This window comes from Mustela nigripes, chromosome 12 (genome assembly GCF_022355385.1).
Source record: "Mustela nigripes isolate SB6536 chromosome 12, MUSNIG.SB6536, whole genome shotgun sequence".
In the NCBI taxonomy this organism is placed as follows: domain Eukaryota; kingdom Metazoa; phylum Chordata; class Mammalia; order Carnivora; family Mustelidae; genus Mustela; species Mustela nigripes.
The window spans coordinates 133,569,508-133,588,801 of NC_081568.1; the positions used below are offsets into that span (position 1 = coordinate 133,569,508).

The following is a 19,294-nucleotide window of genomic DNA, read 5'->3' on the forward strand; positions in this document are numbered from 1 at the left end:
CAGAGGGAGAAGCAGGCTCCCTGCTGAGCAAGGAGCCCGATGTGGGACTCGATCCCAGGACGCTGGGATCATGACCTGAGCCAAAGGCAGCTGCTTAACCAACTGAGCCACCCAGGAGTCCCATCTTCGTGTTAATTCTTGATCATGGTATGTAGTCTCCTTTTATTCTTAGTAATTTTAGATACTGAATTTTCCATATTCCTTGGAAAGTTATTTCTGGATATCCTTTCAGAACCGCTTTACATATCTCTAAGGCAATTTCATTAAGAATACTCCAATGGGAGTATACAGATTAGTGTACTTGTGGTTCAAACTTACACAGAGGATACAGACCTCTATAGTAGTCTACCTTTTGAAGAAGAAGGTATATCTTATTACATTCCCCACCTGAGCAGTCCTTGGAATTTTTCTTCTGTTCTCAGGGCCCACATAGTCATGTAATCAAAAGTTTGATTTTACAGATTCAGACAATACTTTCAAGGTAAAAGTGGCTTGATGCTCTGGGCTTCCTCATTCACTTAGATTTTAGACTCAGAAGGCTTTACTATTTGCTAGATATAGATATGTGATAAAGGAGGACTTAAAATATAGCTGTTTCAGCTTTTTAAATTATTTTCAGCTATAAAATATATCTTGGTATCTAATTTTACTTGTTATGGAAATAAATACTTGTTCTTTGATTATGCTACATGAATTGTGATTATGTAAACTATATACTCACAAGTGGACCATGACTACTTTCTTTTTTTGAATAATTTTCTGTTTTCCCTGGGATTAATAATTTTTTTTGTAATTTCATGTTTAGTTTTCCATGTCATGAATTCAGTCTCAAATTCTCAATCAGTTATCTAAATATCCTCACAGTAATTTAAGATGCATAAAAATTCCATCAAGTTTAGTCTGAAAATGGGGTGCTTAGGTGGCTCAGTTGGTTAAGTGTCTGCCTTCAGCTCAGGTCATGGCCCCAGGGTCCTGTGATTGAGTGCCACATCAGGCTCCCTGCTCAGAGGGAAGCCTTCTTCTCCTCTCTCACTTCCCCTGCTTATCCTCTCTCTAGGTCAAATAAATAAATAAAATCCTTAAATAAAAATTTAGCCTGAAAATATTTTTCTGGGACTTTCTGATCTGCTCTAGCCTAGACTGGTTTCAATGACCACCAGTATGCTTCACTTCTAACTTGTTTTCATTCCTTGTTTCATGTTTCCAAGTATTTCTCTTCCTAGGTTATCTTGGAGGTCTAATAGATTTTGAAGAAATTAGGCATGGGAAGTCAATTTTCTGAGACTTTGCACTCAAAGTCTTTTGCATGAAAACACTTATCTCCTATCCTTACACTTCATTAATAGTTTGGTAAGGAATTCTAAGTTGGAAATCATTCTTCTTCAAAATTTTGAAGACATTCTTCATTTAATATCTGTTACTATTTTTGAGAAGTCAGAAGCCATTCTAATTCCAAATCATTCTTATTTGTCCTGTTTTGTATTTCCTCTCTGGAAATTTGAAGAATATTTTCTTTGTCTCTAGTGTCATAAAATTTCACAGTGATTTGTGTCCTTATGTTTTATGGTAAGTGATACTTGGTAGGCCTTTTCTTTCTTTCTTTTTTTTTTTTTTAAAGATTTTATTTATTTATTTGACAATTAGGTAGAGATACAGGCAGAGAGAGAGAGAGAGGAGGAAGCTGACTCCCTGCCTTGCAGAGAGCCCGATGCGGGGCTCGATCCCAGGACCCTGAGATCATGACCTGAGCCGAAGGCAGAGACTTTAACCCACTGAGCCACCCAGGTACCCCTGGTAGGTCTTTTCTATCAAGAAATTCACATCCTTCAGCCGAGATATGCATCAATGGATGGATCCATGAATGGATGAAGAAGATGTGATATATATATATACAATGGAATATTATTCAGCCATCAGAAAGTGTTACTACTTGCCATTTACATCGATGTGGATGGAATTGGAGGGTACTGTGCTGAGTGAAATAAGTTAGTTGGAGAAAGAAAATTATCATATGGATTCACTCATATGTCGAACATAAGGAATAGCATGGAGGACCACAGGGAAAGGGAGGGAAAACTAAATAGGAAGAAATCAGAGAGGGAGACAAACCATGAGAGATTCTTAACTCTGGGAAACAAACAGGGCTGCTGAAGGGGAGCGGGGAGGGAAGATGGGGTAACTAGGTGATGGGCATTAAGAAAGGCAAGTGATGGGACGCCTGGGTGGCTCAGTTGGTTAAGCAGCTTCCTGGGATCGAGTCCCACATCGGGCTCCTTGCTCGGCAGGGAGCCTGCTTCTCCCTCTGCCTCTGCCTGCCATTCTGTCTGCCTGTGCTCGCTCTCTCTCCCTCTCTCTGACAAATAAATAAAATCTTTTTTTTTTTAAAGATTTTATTTATTTATTTGACAGAGATCACAAGTAGGCGGGGAGGCAGGCAGAGAGAGAGGAGGAAGCAGGCTCCTTTGCTGAACAGAGAGCCCGATGTGGGGCTCGATCCCAGGACCCTGAGATCATGACCTGAGCTGAAGGCAGCGGCTTAACCCACTGAGCCACCCAGATGCCGCCCAAATAAATAAAATCTTAAAAAAAAAAAAAGAAAGGCAAGTGATATGATGAGCACTGGGTGTTGTGTGATAAATTATTGAACACTACATCTGAAACTAATGATGCACAACATGTTGGCTAACTGAATTTATTTATTTATTTATTTATTCATAGATATATATTTTTAAAATATTTTATTTATCTGACAGAGAGAGATCACAAGTAGGCAGAGAGACAAGCAGAGAGAGAGGAAGCAGGCTCCCTGCCCAGCAGAGAGCCCGATGTGGGGCTCATTCCCAGGACCCCAAGATCCCTGAGCCAAAGGTAGAGGCTCAATCCACTGAGCCATCCAGGTGTCCCGGTTAATTGAATTTAAATAATAAAAAAAAAAAGAAACTCATATCCTTCATTTTGCAAGACAATTTCATGGGCTATTTTGTAGATGATTTCTTCTCTACTGTTTTATTTGTTTACTCTCTCTAGGACAGCTATTGTCTGGGTAGACACCAGTACCAGCCCTCTGATTTTCTCCTTTTCTCCCGTATCTTATATTCCTTTCCTTTTTTTTACGATTTTATTTATTTATTTAACAGAGAGAGGTGCAGCAAGAGAGGGAACACCAACAGCATGAGTGGGAGTAAGAGCGAGGGAAACAGGGAGCCCGATGTGGAGCTCAATTTCAGGACCCTGGGATCATGACCTGAGCCAAAGGCAGATGGTTAATGACTGAGCCACCCAGGTGCCCCCATCTTATATTTCTTCGTCTTTCTGCTCTCCTTTCCGGAAGACATTCTTATTTTATTTCCCGTTCTTTCTCTGTTGAGTTTATAATGTGTGCTCTATTTTTTCCAGGGTAGATTTTAAAAAATGTTTCTTTTTATCCTTTTCTTTGTGTGTGAACACAATATATTCTCCTGTATTTAATATATTCAAAATATATTAACAAGGGATTATTTTGAATGTTCTCCTTGCAGAATCTCCATTCCACTTGGATTAAGTTTTTCTACTTGTTTTGGCCTCTATTTTCCCTTTTAGAGGAATCCCTCTGATGTCTAGCGCTCCTTGGTTGTTCGATCCTATGGGCCATATGACCTATTCCAGATCTAGGGTCACCATTCCCAAAACTATGGTAGTCTATTGAGCCCAGTTAAGGAAACACTGATCTATGCCACCCTAAAGGAACAGGAACTTTATCAGATCAGGCAGAGGCAAGAGTGAAACAAACAAAATGGCTTTCATAAGCCCCATCCACTTCCTTTCTCAGGTTTCCTCCACAACTTGAACTCTCCTTCATCCCACCACGGTCCTTCAGGACCCTTCCAGTGGCTCCTCCTCAATAGAGCCACTTGAAGTAAAAAAAATTAGGTCATATTATTAATATACAGTATAAATGACTGATAAGACTAAATATGTTTTCTGTATTTGGCTTTTAGAAAAAGCTAAACCAAAGGAATAGACTCTCAGGGTATATATTGGTCAACATTAAAGCCAATCAGCAGAAAGGTGTGAGAAAACAGTGAGTTCCCTTAATAAAAACAAACCTCTTATCCTACAAGGCTGGCATTGGATGGAGAATCTCCACAACGGATGATGGAGCAGAGCGTCATAATCCCAACTGCTGTCCTCCATGAGACACCTTCCCCTTCAGGATTTCCCTCTAATTAGCCCTGCAACCATTCCCAGGCCATAGAGAGGCAGAGCTGTTTCCCTTTAGAAACTTGTGGTTCAAGAATGGACAATTCTTTTTCCTTAATATCCCAAACAGACCAAAGTGGCAGCATTCATAAAAGATTTTGCAACTATCTTGGGGCACCTGGGTGGCTCAGTGGGTTAAGCATCTGCCTGCAGCTCAGGTCTTGATTGCAGGGTGCTGGGATTGAGCCCCACATCGGGCTCTCTGTTCAGCGGGGAGCCTGCTTCCTCCTTTCTTTCTCTCTGCCTACTTGTGATCACTGTCTGTCAAAAAAAAAAGAAAAAAAAACTTAAAAAAAATACATTAAGAAAAAAACCCCATCTTGGAGATAGGAATTCTAAGTTTCTGTTAATACAGCAGAGAAAAATAGAAAAGATCACAGTGGTGTGAGTTATTAGAGCAGTAATTAAGCCAGGAGTCAGAAGTCTCGTCTAGCCCCAGCCACACCAACTAACTATGTAGCCTGAGAATTATTATTATTGAACCCTTCCATCTTCATTTCCTCATCTATTCTACACAGAGGGTAAACCAGAGGGTATTTAACAGACCCTTTGGGCTGTACTGTAATTCAAGGGCCCAATTTTATCAAAGGACTCTAAATCTTAAGTCAGATAAATCAAAGAAAATACACCACAAATACCAAGGGACAAATCTGAAACAGTAATTAGTTTGCATTAAGATTTATCTAGAACTGACTGATATACATCCAGAAAATGAGAACAAAATAAATACACAACATATCAGATTAAATTCTGCTTCAACTAGAAGCAAAAGTGTTTTTCTTGTAGATAGCAAAAATAAATGCATCTACTGGAAACCATACCAAATCCTTCCAAAACAACCATAAAAATTAACTGATTTAAACAGTCACTTACTAATGCCCTTTCGTTTATGTTCTCCAATGAACTTGCAGTAGACTTACAAGATAAAACAGGAAGCAAAACAAGCCTTCCTGAGCCTTTTGTGATTATAATGTTGAGTGACAGATTCTCCAGAACGAACAATGGACAATGAAATAGTCTGGCCAAACTAAACACTTTCTGCCAGCAGACTGAGCCCTGATCTCAGCCAAAGAGTCATTTTTACTCCATGAAAATATCTAAAATTGTGCCAAGTTGTATCACTGCCACTGAAATTGGAATGGCTTCAACATCCCATAAAAACAGTGACACTTAATGAATTGCTTCAGCTAAATCATGCTGGAGGGAAAATAGATGAACAATCTCATTGTGTTTTATGTCCTTCAAAAGATACTATCAACGCAGGTTATCAGGGGAGCCCCTCATGCCAGGATTACCACCTGAGACAAGCACACCTGGATCCCCAGGAACGTTTTGTTCTGTGCTGGCTAAAATGAAATAACTAATGGGAATGGCACTAAAATAATATATTCAAAAGGAGCACCGCCAAATAGATGGAAATACCCATAAAGGACAAAATCAGGAAGTAAGACAGGTCAAGTGTGCACTACCTGAGACATTGTTTTCCAAGAATTTAGACCACTGCAGAATAGCATAGTGACGTACGGGATGTAATAATGTGCAAAAGAAATCCAAACTATTAAGTATCTCAAGAACTAGCTGAGAATCTGGTGATCTTGTATATACTTGCTTAAAAGTTGAAAAAAGAAACATACCAGGGGCATCTGGGTGGCCTATTCTCTTACCACCTGACTGTTGATTTCGGCTCCAGTCATGATCTCAGGGTCGTGAGATCAAGCTCTGCCTCAGGCTCCACACTGGGTGTGTGGACTGCTTGAGATTCTCCCTCGGTAACCCCCCAGCTTCTGCCCCCCTTTCTCTCTCTTTCTAAAACAAATTAAATTAAATTAAAAGAGATACACCTGTTTTTTTTTCTTCTTACGTCGTCCTGTAATTTTCCTGCCCTCAATGACTACAGAGTGGAGAGATGATAGTGAACGTACTACAAATAGAATTTGACATCTTAAGTGCAGTATTTAAAGTTCAGACTAAGAACAGCCAAATAAACACAAAGAATCAAAGTTCAAATACACCCAACAGAGAAACATTTTCAGTCAAATAAATAACATACATCTGACTTGATTGTTTTCCCTGCCTCGGATGATGTCAAAGTCATTTGTTATCTTTGATTTCATTAGCTGTTTTGTACTTAAATTTTAATAGTGGGTTCAGTTACCTGAGACCCCACAAAACCTCAAATAACCAGTGAGGACATAGCTTGGTAGGGGTTGGGGAGAAGGGATTTATAATATTCTCTCCCATTTCTTTGTTCAGAAGATCTCTTGGCCTCTGATGGTTACCAGAAGGGAGGTAGGAGGGAAGCCGGGTTAAAGAGTGATGGGGATTAAGGAGTGCTTGTGTGAGGAGCAAGGTGATATATGGAAGTGTTGGATCACTCTATTGGTATACCTGGAACTAATACTACACTCTATGTTCACTAACTGGAATTTAAATTAAAATTAAAAAAAAAAAAAAGGAAGGGAATTCCTTCTCCAAACTACAAAATTTTGGCAAATCAGTATAGTATTTCATAATGCAATAAAATTATGTTGTACTTATTGGAATAATAAAAAAAAAGAATGTGAAATGATCTCTATTACTTAAAAACTTTAGAAGCCTATGCTAACTCCCAATTTAGGAGTAAATTAAATAAGCATGTTGTTCACTCTATGACATAGGGCTCAGGGTATGTGAAAAACTGCCACCACCCCTACCAAAGAAACTTCTAGAAACCCTCACCTGGAGCTAAAAACCACAGTGACTTCAGTTTGGTTTTATGCTAACTGGGCAGTACTTTTACCAATGAATCTCTCTCCTGAGTGATTTTATTTCAAAGGCTCTGTGTTAATTATTAACTGCTCATACAGAACCCACAGAGGATTTAAACCATTTTTTATTTTCTTAATTCACCACCCAGAACCCTACATACCAGGGATAATGCAGCTGGATTGGAAAATGCCTTCATGTCTCACTTAACCTGTTTCAAGAGTTTAGAAGAATTTTGATATACACAAAAGGAGCCCCAACGATATTTAAAAATAACATTCATTCTGGAAAAACTGGCATGTGTCAGGACTAGACAGGCTTGATGTATATTAATGATGTGTGGTTTTAATTTTTTGAAGGCAAGAAACTAAACTAAAATTCAGGGAGCTGCTTATTTATTTTTTAAAATCTGCCAAGCAATCGATATCTCCTTACATTTTTCCCTTAGGCTTTGTGGGTTTGGAGATCTTCCTGTCTAAACTATATGTTCTTTGATCTCATCTTTTACTTTGAATTCCTGTTAAGGAAAAGTCCTGCTATTAGTTTGTCTGAGACACTTCAGAACTTTATATGTTCCTGCTGGACCACAGGGACAGCTACCAGAGCAGTAATGAAGGCTGGCACATCAGGTGGGAATATAACCCAAAGAAAGACCAATAAGGGGTCTTTTGAAGATATAGGTTATCAGAAACTGTGCCCAGTGTTCTAATCCTAGCATAAATTAAATGAAGTTGTATTAATTAACAGGTCTTTATGTCTGCTGTCTTAAACAATGTTTTAAAACCATAGGGATTTGATTCAAATAAGTCTTTGGCTCTCTGAGACCTGACCAGAGGAAGAAAAACAAGTGCCCCCAAAGATCTGAAAAGCCCAGGCTTGTAACAACCTCATTAGGCAAGCTTGAAGGCTTTTATCAGTTCTCCTCAGGCAATTCGGTGGTTTTTGTTTCCAGTGGTCATCACCCTAAAGCTCTCTTTCACATAGTTCACACATTTGACAAAAATATGTGGAAATCGTGGGTAAAGTTTACGGCTTGGTTGAAGTAAAAAACTGTTTATTTAAAAGGGAGTGTTTAAATAGAGTCTCTATTGGAATTGCTAACATATATAAACACCTAAAGCTAGGATTTTTTTTTTTAAGATTTTATTTATTTATTAGAGGGATGGAGAAAGACCACAAGTAGGCAGAGCAGCAGGCAGCGGGAGAGGGAGAAGCAGGCTCCCCCACTGAGCAGTGAGCCCAATGTGGGGCTCCCTCCCAGGACCCAGCGATCAAGACCTGAGCCGAAGGCAGTCGCCCAACCAACTGAGCAACCCAGGGGACCCAAAGCTAGGAATTTTTAACTCCAGTCTTTCCTAATCACAAAAAAATAGAAAAAACTTTAAATCATTGTTTATAAAATGTGATTTAAATTTTTTTCAATTTAAAAAATTTTTTAAAGATTTTACTTGACAGAGAGAGAGATCACAAGTAGGCAGAGAGGCAGGCAGAGAGAGAGGGAAGCAGGCTCCCTGCTGAGCAGAGAGCCCGCTGCGGGGCTTGATCCCAGGATACTAAGATCATGACCTGAGCTGAAGGCAGTGGCTTAATCCACTGAGCCACCCAGGTGCCCCTCAATTTAAATTTTTAAATGAGGAAAATCAAATCACAAAATTTTGAAATGAAAATTACAAATAATTATAATAAACACTTGTTTTCCACTGTAAATTAGGCAGTATACACAAAACCTCATACCTGTTTTTGTGTAAGGTATGTTGTTGTTTGCTGCCAAAGGGGCGGGATTTCCTAAAAGGACTTGCCCTCTCAGACGCTGGGGACCATGTGTCTGCAATTTCTGGGACTGGCCTCTGGATGGCAGTGTTATTTTTAGTTGGCATCTTGATGACCAAGACCGTTTTTTAAGGTGCAGGTGACTCAGAATCATCTCTTTCAATAAGCAATGTCCTAGTGTTCTCAGCTCATTATTAGCTCTGTGGCATAGAACAAGTCAAGAAATTTCTCTGAGCCTCAGTATCCTCTTCTATAAATGCAGGATTCTATTCTAAACGTGGCAGGTAGCCATAAGGATTAGGGAGGATAATGATAATTATAGGAACACTATTACTTACTGATAAACCTAATGTGAATAGGCACTGTGTAGGAACTTTACAAATGACATCTCACTAAGTCCTTCCAACTACCTTATAATGCAGGTATCACTACTTTATCTTTAGAGATAAGAAAACCGAAGCTCAGAATAATCAAGAATGTAGCCTAAATTCCATAGTAACTCAGTGGTGACCTGGAATTTATATTCGTAGCCTATGATACAAATAAATGCCTAGCAAATTGCCTTGTGCACAGTAAATATTAGTAATTTTTAACAGTTTTTTACTGTTATTGCTGTAAGTATTTAATTTTATATAGCTGGTGCCTGAAGGACATAAAAAACTTTTAAATATTATTTCTCTCAGAGGACTTAACATAGACATAAAAATCTATTATGATCTAGCTGTCTTAATTTTTCCCCAAAGTATATTTGAGCAGAGAATGCAAAGGCAAAGAGAAGATTGGTAAATGGAAAGTTTATGGTCAATTAAATGTGTGAAATGTTATCTATTTTGTTCTTCTCCTGGAGAGTCACAAGAAATATTAGCATATTAAAGACTCAGAAACGTCTTGCAGTAAAGGAAACTATTAATCTAGTTTAATCCAAAGCTTTCCAATGTATTTAACAAAGGAATTACTTCTTCACATAATATTTATGACCATCCTTTGAAACCAGGGCTCTGTGGAAAACATTTGAGAAAAATGACTCGATCGAAATTCCTCCTCCAAGTAAAGCATGTAATGTTTTGATGGCTCTTCTTTTTCTGCCAACTCCCTGCTGTGGATGTGCTGGGAAATGTCAGAACTGACAATAAAGTCCTTCCAGCACTTAACTGTTACACCCAAGTTTGTCTCAGGATTTTCTCACAGCGGTACAACATTCCCTTTACTTCTCTCCATATTGCAGCCGCAGGTAGCATCCCAAAGCTATCCTGAAACTCCAGCTCACAGTCTTCTTAGCTCTCCTTATGCACCTTCGGCACCATTCAGTTGCTTCTAAAGTTCTATTGACTCTATGGGGTGCCTGGGTGGCTCAATGGGTTAAAGCCTCTGCCTTTGATCTCAGGGTCCTGGGATTGAGCCCCACATCAGGCTTTCTGCTCAGCAGGGAGCCTGCTTCTCCCTTTCCCTCTGCCTGCTGCTCTGCCTACTTGTGATCTCTGTCAAATAAATAAATAAAATCTTAAAAATAAAGTTCTGTTGACTCTAGCTTAAATTTTATTGCTATTTAATTTGTTGTGTGCTTTTCATTTCACAATGAAATGGTAAGTTCTTTGGTATCTGGAACCATGCAATGTGCGGCCGTGTGTCCCCAAAAGAGCATGGATACCGTGCTTTGCGCAGTCAGTCATTCAACGAATATGCACTAAGCATCTCTAACGTGCTGAGCTTGTTCCGAGTGCTGGGGGTATAGCAGTACCCCTGAGAGGTCATCAGCAGTCCGCTCTGGTGGAACTTTTATAGTACTGTGGGGCATACATAAATAAGCCACTGGGTAAGTACATAAGGGAATATCAGAGAAGAAGTTGTATGGGGGGCACGCCTGGCTGGCTCAGTTGGTTAAGTCTGCCTTCGGCTCAGGTCATGATCTCAGGGTCCTGGGATCGAGCCCTGCATAGGGCTCCCTGCAGCCAGCCTGCATCCCCCTGTCCCAGGGCCACGTCCCTTGTCTCCCCACCCCCGCCCCACCCCCCCGCCTGTGCACACTCTCTCGCTCTCGCTCTCTCTCTCAAATAAATAAAATCTTTTTTTTTTAAGATTTTATTTATTTATTTGACAGAGAGAGATCACAAGTAGGCAGAGAGGCAGGCAGAGAGAGAGGAAGGGAAGCAGGTTCCCTGCTGAGCAGACAGCCCCATCCCAGGACCCTGGGATCATGACCTGAGCTGAAGGTAGAGGCCCCAATCCACTGAGCCACCCAGGCGCCCCTCAAATAAATAAAATCTTTTTAAAAAAAAGAAGTTGTATGAAGCAAAAAGGACATGTGAAAAGGACTCTAAAGAAGGAATATTTAAGCTGAAATCTGAATAACAGGAAAGGGCCAGTCACGCAATGAAAAGGTCAGAAAGAAGAGTTTAGACCAGAGGAAAGGTCCAGGGCAAAGGTTGAAGGCAAGTTCAGTTTGCTTAGTTGGAGGAATAGCAGGAAGGTCAGTGGGGCTGCAGCATGCATAATTAGGGCAATCAGTATGATAACAGCTTAGCATGATGGGTACGAGCCAGACGGCAGTAAGGAACTTGGACGTCATTTTAGGGGATACGGAAGCCATGGAATGCTGCAGACATCAGAATGAGCTGAGCATGTTTCCATAATATTAGGAGACCATTCTGACTGCAGGATAAAGAACGAAACATAGGGGGTCAAGGCAGGTATCAAGGAGGCCAGTTATAGACTATTTTTGTCATTGAACCAAGACATGATGGTGATTTAGATGAGGGGGGTAGCAGGAGAGCTAAGGAAGGAGACACATTCTGGAGGTACCCTGACAAAAGAGACAGCACGACTTGCTGGCTTAAGCAAACTAGAGGAGGGTGATATTTCCTATATGGGGGTATCTAGGAGATCAGTGATGCTGGGAGGAAGACCGAGGAAGGGAATCAAAAATTCTTCTGAGCATGTTAGGCATGAGAGGTCTATAAGACATCCAGAAATATGGGTCTCTTTTACCTGATTCGGAAGCTCACCGGAAAGAGCAGGGGTAGATCCCCATACATGGGAGTCACTCACACACAAACAGACTGTAGCCCCAAAGCCCCTGAGAGACCAACACTAAGAAGGGGAAGCCAAAATGGTGGGCAGGACCCCAGGAAGATGTGGTGTGGGGAAGTCCAAAAGAATGAAGTACTGCTGCCATGAGGGAGTAGATCGCTGAGGAAAATGCCAAAGATCCAGATGAGGACGGAAGAAGACCCCTCGAGTTGGTCCCCACGGAGGCAGTCGGAGCAGGTTCAGTGGAGCAGTGACAACCAAAGCTGGAAGAGTGCGTTGAAGGCCTTTGGTGAGGACTGGTAAGCATTCAGTGTAGACAAACTTTTCGAAACCAGCAGGTGTGGAGAGTAACAGAGAAGGGAGGCAGGAGCCAGGAAGGGGCTCCCCCAGCCCCCCGGGGTGGGAGGAACTGCACTTTCTGTGCATAGAGCCAGAAGAGATGATTAACACCGTGGAAAAGAGAGGGATTCTTTGTTTAATTATTGTAGATTTTTCAATGTATTTGATTCATCATGAGACTGAACTGTCACAATTGACAGGGAATAAAACTGAGTGGTGATAACAATAATATTAGCTTAACCTGTGTTTTGTGCTTCTTATGGGCTAGACACTGTTTTATGTGCTTTTTATAGATATTAGCTTCTGCATTCCTCCAAATAACCGTAATTGTTCTAACACTACGCTGGACAAGGACATCGAGATATGGAGATGTTGGGTAACTTGTCCAGTGTCACGGAGGCGGGAAGCGACAGAACCCAGATTCACACTCCAATGATCTGACTCTGAGGCTTTCACTACCAGGATAAACTGGCACAAGCTTGCACATCTGCTGGCATTTCCTCAGTTCACGACCCATTTTATGACTCACTGCCTCTCTGCTACCTCTTCTTTCTCCTGGGCAAACAGTTACAGAGGTTGGGAGGAACTCCTTTTCACCTCCTTCTCAGGTTAGGGCAATCCTATGAGATGGCTTATGCAATTAGATATGGGTAGCAATTCTATCAAGAATGCCTCTTTTTTCTTTTTTTAAAAAGATTTTATTTATTTCTTTGAGAGAGAGAGACAGAGTGAGAGAGCATGAGAAGGGAAGTCAGAAAGAGAAGCAGACTCCCCATGGAGCTGGGAGCCTGATGTGGGACTCGATCCCAGAACTCCAGAATCATGAGCTGAGCTGCAGGCAGTCGCTTAACCAACTGAGCCACCCAGGCGCCCCCCAAAATGCCTCTTTTAAGAAAAAAAACTGCCCCCTTTAGAATATTTCTAAACATATACCACACATTAAAATACAATTTTGGATGGTGTAGGTTTTTTTTCCCCATACAAGTATTCCTCCTAGAGACACAATAAATATTACTTCAGTGGCCACACGGGATTCACTAGTTGGGATGCACCACAGTTTATTTCAAATGTGTATGTGTGTGGGCTTATAATTATATAAGAAGGCCATGTTCTTGGCAGAAAAATTAGAAAGCACAGCTTAGCAAAAAGAACTCCATTCTTTCATCTAATAAATATTACTGCATGTCCTTTTTATGTCATGCAACTATTACAAATCATGCTTTCAAGTGCTATTAAAAAGCATGAGGAAAATGCAAGGGATGAATTACAGGATACAAAACTATATAGAAAGTATGTGAACAAATGAATAAAAAACAAATCACATACACACACATGAAAGAGAAAGAGAGAGGGAGGGAGAAATCTAAGCAGTAGTTATTATTTCTGGATGTGAGGTATTAAGGATGATTTTTATTTTCTTCTGCTTGCCTTTTTAAAAATCCTACGTTTCTATAACAAACATATATTACTTTAATACTCAGAAAAAATGTTACTTCAAAAATGAAATATTTCTACATATTATGCTGAGACCATATGCATTACCAGACATCTGATGTGAAGTTAAAATGGAATCCATTAAGATGGTAAGTCATAGGGGATATGAGGACACGTTTATTATTTCAATTACTCAATAATAATGCTCCAAATGATTCCACTGCCAAGAGCATTATTCAGGTTCTGTGTGTGTGTGTGTGTGTGTGTATGCGCGTGCGTGTGTGTTATGGGACACTACATAATTATCCATGCTAATTAGTATATATTTAACAAATGATGAACAATTAACATGGAGCTTTGTTTCCTGCCACCAGATCTACCTAGAAGAGAAAGAAGCAGAGAGAGAGAGAGAGATCCCGAAGATAGTTTTATGGGGAAAAAAAAATTCCCTAAAATATAAGTAGAAAATTCAGATACTTTCCTCTATCCCTTTGTTCAGGCTAACTTTCAGATGCCTCTTTCCTCTAAACTTTTCATTATAAAAAATTATAAATTTCCTCTCTCTCTCTACACACACACACACACACACACACATTTTTGAGTGCCCAGAAACATGTACAATAAGCTCAGTGCGTTAAAGCCTCTGCTTTCAGCTCAGATCATGATCCCAGGGTCCTGGGATCAAATCCTGCATCGGGCTCTCTGCTCAGCAGGGAGCCTGCTTTCCTTCCTCTCTCTCTGCCTGCCTCTCTGCCTACCTGTGATCTCTGTCGAATAAATAAAAAAAAAAAATTAAAAAAAAAGATTAAGCAAACAAGAGATGGATTTTTGGGGGCACCTGGGTGGCTCAGTCATTAAGCACCTGCCTTTGGCTTGGGTCACGATCCCAGGGTCCTGGGATAGAGCCTGGCATCGCATTGGGCTCTCTGCTCAGCGGGAAGCCTGCTTCTCTCTCTCCCACTCCCCCTACTTGTGTTCCCTTTCTTGCATCTCTTTCGTGTCAAATAAATAAAAAAAATCTTTAAAAAGAGAGAGAGAGAGAGAAATGGATTTTTTTTTTTAAAACCTTACGGCCCAGAGCTGCACTAATATTTGAAGGCGTCCCCAGATTGTCTCTGAGGTCTGCTGATGCAGTCACCACCTCTCCCTCCCAGCGTGCCCTACCTCTCCAATAACTAAATGGCTACATATTATTATGCTTGGAAAATGGAAGAATGAAAACTAAAGAAAGGGGTAAACTCTGTAGGACAGAACTAGGGGAAACAGGGAGCATTCACCCAGGGAATGTGTGGCCAAGAAGGCAGCCTGGGGACGAGCCGGCAGCAGGCTGGGCAGGCCACTCCCGCTTACAGAGGGCACCAAGCAGGGCTCGTGGGGCACTACCAAACTGCCACCTGGTTGTACCTACCCAAACTGTTGTCGCTGCTCGTGGGCCAGGATGCAATTCTATCCCGCAGCTTCTTCTTTTTACAGGAGTTGTCTGACTTCTCAGAAAGACCTACTTCCTCCTTCCTAATCTCTCGAACGAGCTGCATGCGGCACCTTGTAAAATCCTGAAAGGAAATCTTCCCATGTTCATCTGCACCCAGCTGGTTCATGATCTCAGCAACAGACTCCTCCATATTCAGTTGGCGACAGACCATCAACAAGTCATTTCTACGGGAGGGGTGAACAGAAGAAGACTCGTTAGGAGAGACATTGAGCTGGAGAACGCGGTTAATGGGGGAGAAAAGCGCATTTCTTGAATATATCCACACTGAGGAAACCTAGTTCCAACTTTCTTATTGCTTCTAGAAACGTGGGAAGTATGCAAAAAGACCTCTTTCATTGGGTGATTCTAGACTTGAACCCTATTTAATTATTTGGGAAAGTGAGGCAACTCTGAATCCTTTGGTTCTCTTTTTTTTCCTGTCTCCTCTCTCCCTCTCTGTCTTTCTTTTGAAATCAATCAAGCACCTGACATCTCACTATAAGATAATGTTTCAGAACATTGAAAAGACATTGTTTCTACCCTTGGCAGAGTTTAAAACCTAGTCCAATTATAAAAGAACAGCAAAGACTTTAACAAGCTTGGTTTTCAGCTTTCTGGACCAATCAGTGAATTTTAGGACTTCTTTAAAAGCCTGTTTAATCCCAACTTTCACGACTCAGTGCTTGCCCACCTCAGGTTTTTCCTGATTTTCTCGGAGTATTTTCCACCTTCCCATCAGCAGTTAGCCCCAGACCAAGAGCAGGGGTCGAAATCCCAAATGTCCTCCAAGGACTAGGACACAAGGTAAATGTGTGAAATGGGTCCTTCTAAGACAGGCAGGGTTGGTCGAGTCTGGGACCGGACTAAAGTATATCCAACTTTAATATGTTCTCAAATTTAAACAACAAACATAAAAGTAATTCAAAAGGAACAAGAACAACAACAACACTATGCCGGCCAAGAGCAATTCTAGAGGACATCCTTTGGCCCCCGACACATAAGTCTTATTCTTTTCCATCTGCACTCCTTGGGGGAAACGTTGTGTTCAAATTGCTCCAACTGGACATCCCTACAAAGGTCAAAGGATTACAGAAATTAAGAGCTGGAAAACACATTAGAAACTCGTCCACAGTCACAAACAAAGCTAACTAGTGCTCCTGTCTCAACACGCCACCAAAGTCCAATCATTTTGAGGACATGACTACTTTGATGTTTGCTGATATCTGAAAACTCACCATGCCAAGTAAGACCAACTGCTGTCTTCCAGCCTCCTTCACCCGTTCCCGCTCCTGGTCCCCGCTACTCTGGTCTCCCCACTGTCCCCGGGCATGCAGAATTGTCATCACTTTAATATCTCCTCCCTCACTCCTTCTTCCTTTTCATTTCCCCTTCCCTGGTCCCCAGTGTCCAATTTATTATCAAATTGCTGCTGGTCCTGTCCCTGAAATGCTTTTTTTTTTTTTTTTTTTTTAAAGATTTTATTTATTTATTTGACAGAGAGAAATCACAAGTAGATGGAGAGGCAGGCAGAGAGAGAGAGGGAAGCAGGCTCCCTGCTGAGCAGAGAGCCCGATGCGGGACTCGATCTCAGGACCCTGAGATCATGACCTGAGTCGAAGGCAGCGGCTTAAACCACTGAGCCACCCAGCCGCCCCCTGAAATGCTTTTATATTTACTCTTAATTGGGTTTTTCAGGTACAATACACTAGTTTCTCCAACTAATCACCCAGCTTCCGCTTGCCATTCCGTTTTCAAGTTTCATAAATCTTTTGACACATAGCTACATGTTTTATTTCATCTTGTGTATATGTATGTGTACATATGTATATCATGTGTATATGCCTATGAGTATATATTTATATTTTTTATGTATATGGTAGATGAATAAATAAACACACACATGAAAAGTAGGGGTGATAGATTAAATGATTAGTCTTAATTTTTCATGCCCTCATAGTAGTATTATATACCCATACCCTTGCCTTGGCCTCAGTACTAAGTACTCATTGCAGGTAGGTCTTTCCTTATCCCTTAACTTCAGGCTTGACATCGAACTTGCTTTGGTCCCCTGGGATGTTAGCAGATAGATGTTTATACAGTTGGGCTTGTCCCATGCCACTTCTGCCATCATTGTGAAAAGAACAAACCGAGGTAGCCATTAACTGTCTAGTCTGGGCCCCAAGATGAGCCATCTCAGCCAACCTATAGACCAGTAGCTAAGAAGAGCCACTCCAGCTGATCCCAAGATGTGCGATCAAGGGTAAGTTCTTGTTGTTTCTGCCAATGAGATTTTGTGATTGCTCCCCAGCAACAACTAACCGGTACACTGGAACAATACTTTGTTTTAATGCATGTACATGATTATCTTTTTTTACCCTTCCCTGAATATAGCCTAATATTCAGCTGGCTCCGTCTAAGACTTAGGGATGTCAGGGCCCCTGGGTGGCTCAGTCAGTTATCAGCTGCTTTTGGCTCAGGTCATGATCCCAGGGTCCTGGGAATGAGCCCCACATGAGGCTTTCTGCTCAGTGGGGAGCCTGCTTCTCCTTCTGCCCCTCCACCCACCCACTTGTGTGCTCTCTCCCTGCCCCTCAAATAGATAAACAAAATCTTAAAAAAAAAAAAAAAAAAAGGACTTAGGGATGTTTAGGATTGCTAAAGAATAATGCAAATAGAAAGAAAGGGCCAATGTTCTAATATAAAAATTCTACATTCTAATATGGAAATTCCTTTTTTATATTTTCAGATAATAGTCTTAACAGTTAGGTTGGGTAGAAAATAAAGAGATTTTTGGGGGCACCTGGGTGGCTCAGTTGTTGACTGTCTGCCTTTGGCTCAGGTCATGATCCCAGAGTCCTGGGATCAAGCCCTGCATTGGGCTCCCTGCTCAGTGGGAAGCCTGCTTCTCCTTCTCCCCCACTCCCCTGTTGGTGTTCCTGCTCTCGCTGTGTCTCTCTCTCTGTCAAACAAATAAATAAAATCTTAAAAAAAAAGAAAGAAAGAGGTTTTCTAAACTCCAGAAGTTCACATAAAAAGATGTTAACTAATATTTTCTGAATGGTAGGAAAATGGTGTTTTCACGCTTATCTTGCCTATCTGTATTTTGTAACCTCCTACAACATACTATACTACTTTCATAAATTGCTATGTCATTTTTCAGGTTTTAAAAATGAGGATAATAATAGCACCTATCTCAGAGCATTGTTTTGAGAATAACGGACATAATGCATGTAAAGCACTTAGTTCCTGACATATATTAAGTACTCAATAAACAGTAATCATTATTACGATTATTTTATAATTATTGATCATAGATCTTTCACAATGCCCCAGTTTCATGATTAAGCCTTTAGTAATTAAGCACAAGTTGCTCAGGGGGAAAAGAGTGTTTATTGAACGGAGCGGACTCTGCTGCACTCAGTGGAGCAATCCGTCTGCAGAGGCTGCCCTCCGCCCGGCCTGTGGCCCACTTATGGATTTGGGCACCCCGGTGAGAAACGCAGCTCTGTCCAGGCCCAGGAAGCCTCATTCTACTCCCCCCACAACAACAAAAAAGGCTTAAAGAATTTGTGTTCTAGGGGCACCTGGGTGGCTCAGTGGGTTAAGCCCCTGCCTTCAGCTCAGGTCATGATCTTGGGGTCCTGGGATCGAGCCCCGCATCAGGCTGTCTGCTCTGACAGAGCCTGAAGGAAGCCTGCTTCCCCCCAACCCCCTCTTTCTCTCTGTCTACTTGTGATCTGTCTGTCAAATTAAAAAAAAAAAAAAAAAGGAATTTGTGTTCTAGAAATGCCAACTCAGGAGAGAATGTGTAACAATACATTTTTATTTTCTAAGTGTGGGCCACCAAGAGGCTGATAAAAAAGATGAAAAACAAAATACACTGCCCCCCACGAAATAAAGTCAGGTTGTAATCTTTAACTAGAAGTACTAGTTTCTAAAAACTGAATGAAAGCGAAAATTTTTTTTCAGCATAGAGATCTAGAACAAGCACTGACAACTGACAAACAGGCCGGGGGGTGTGATTTAACCCTGCCTCACAGATCAGGACACGAAGACTGAAAGTCACAGAGCTGCAAATGTCACTGGAATCCCTCTGATTCCAACACTCTCATGCTTTGCATTCTATCATCCGGCACCTTGGATGTCATTGATACCTAAATTGTGGCAGGTGAACACAAGTGAGGACAGCACTAATATGAGCAGCTTGATTATCAGTGGTCACTAATTAATGATCCTTTTATATCAAACCAGAGAGACCATCTCCACCTG

At 41.2% G+C, this 19,294-nt stretch overlaps 1 protein-coding gene across 2 annotated transcripts in view; it reads right to left on the minus strand.

Moving 5' to 3' along the window:
* Positions 1 to 19,294, minus strand: part of MCC (MCC regulator of WNT signaling pathway) — a 436,925-nt gene that overhangs the window by 335,022 nt on the left and 82,609 nt on the right. For both annotated transcript variants that reach the window (XM_059418381.1, XM_059418382.1), the window contains exon 2: positions 14,963 to 15,210. In XM_059418381.1, coding sequence (XP_059274364.1) covers positions 14,963 to 15,210 — 248 coding nt within the window. The remainder of the gene's footprint in view (positions 1 to 14,962; positions 15,211 to 19,294) is intronic.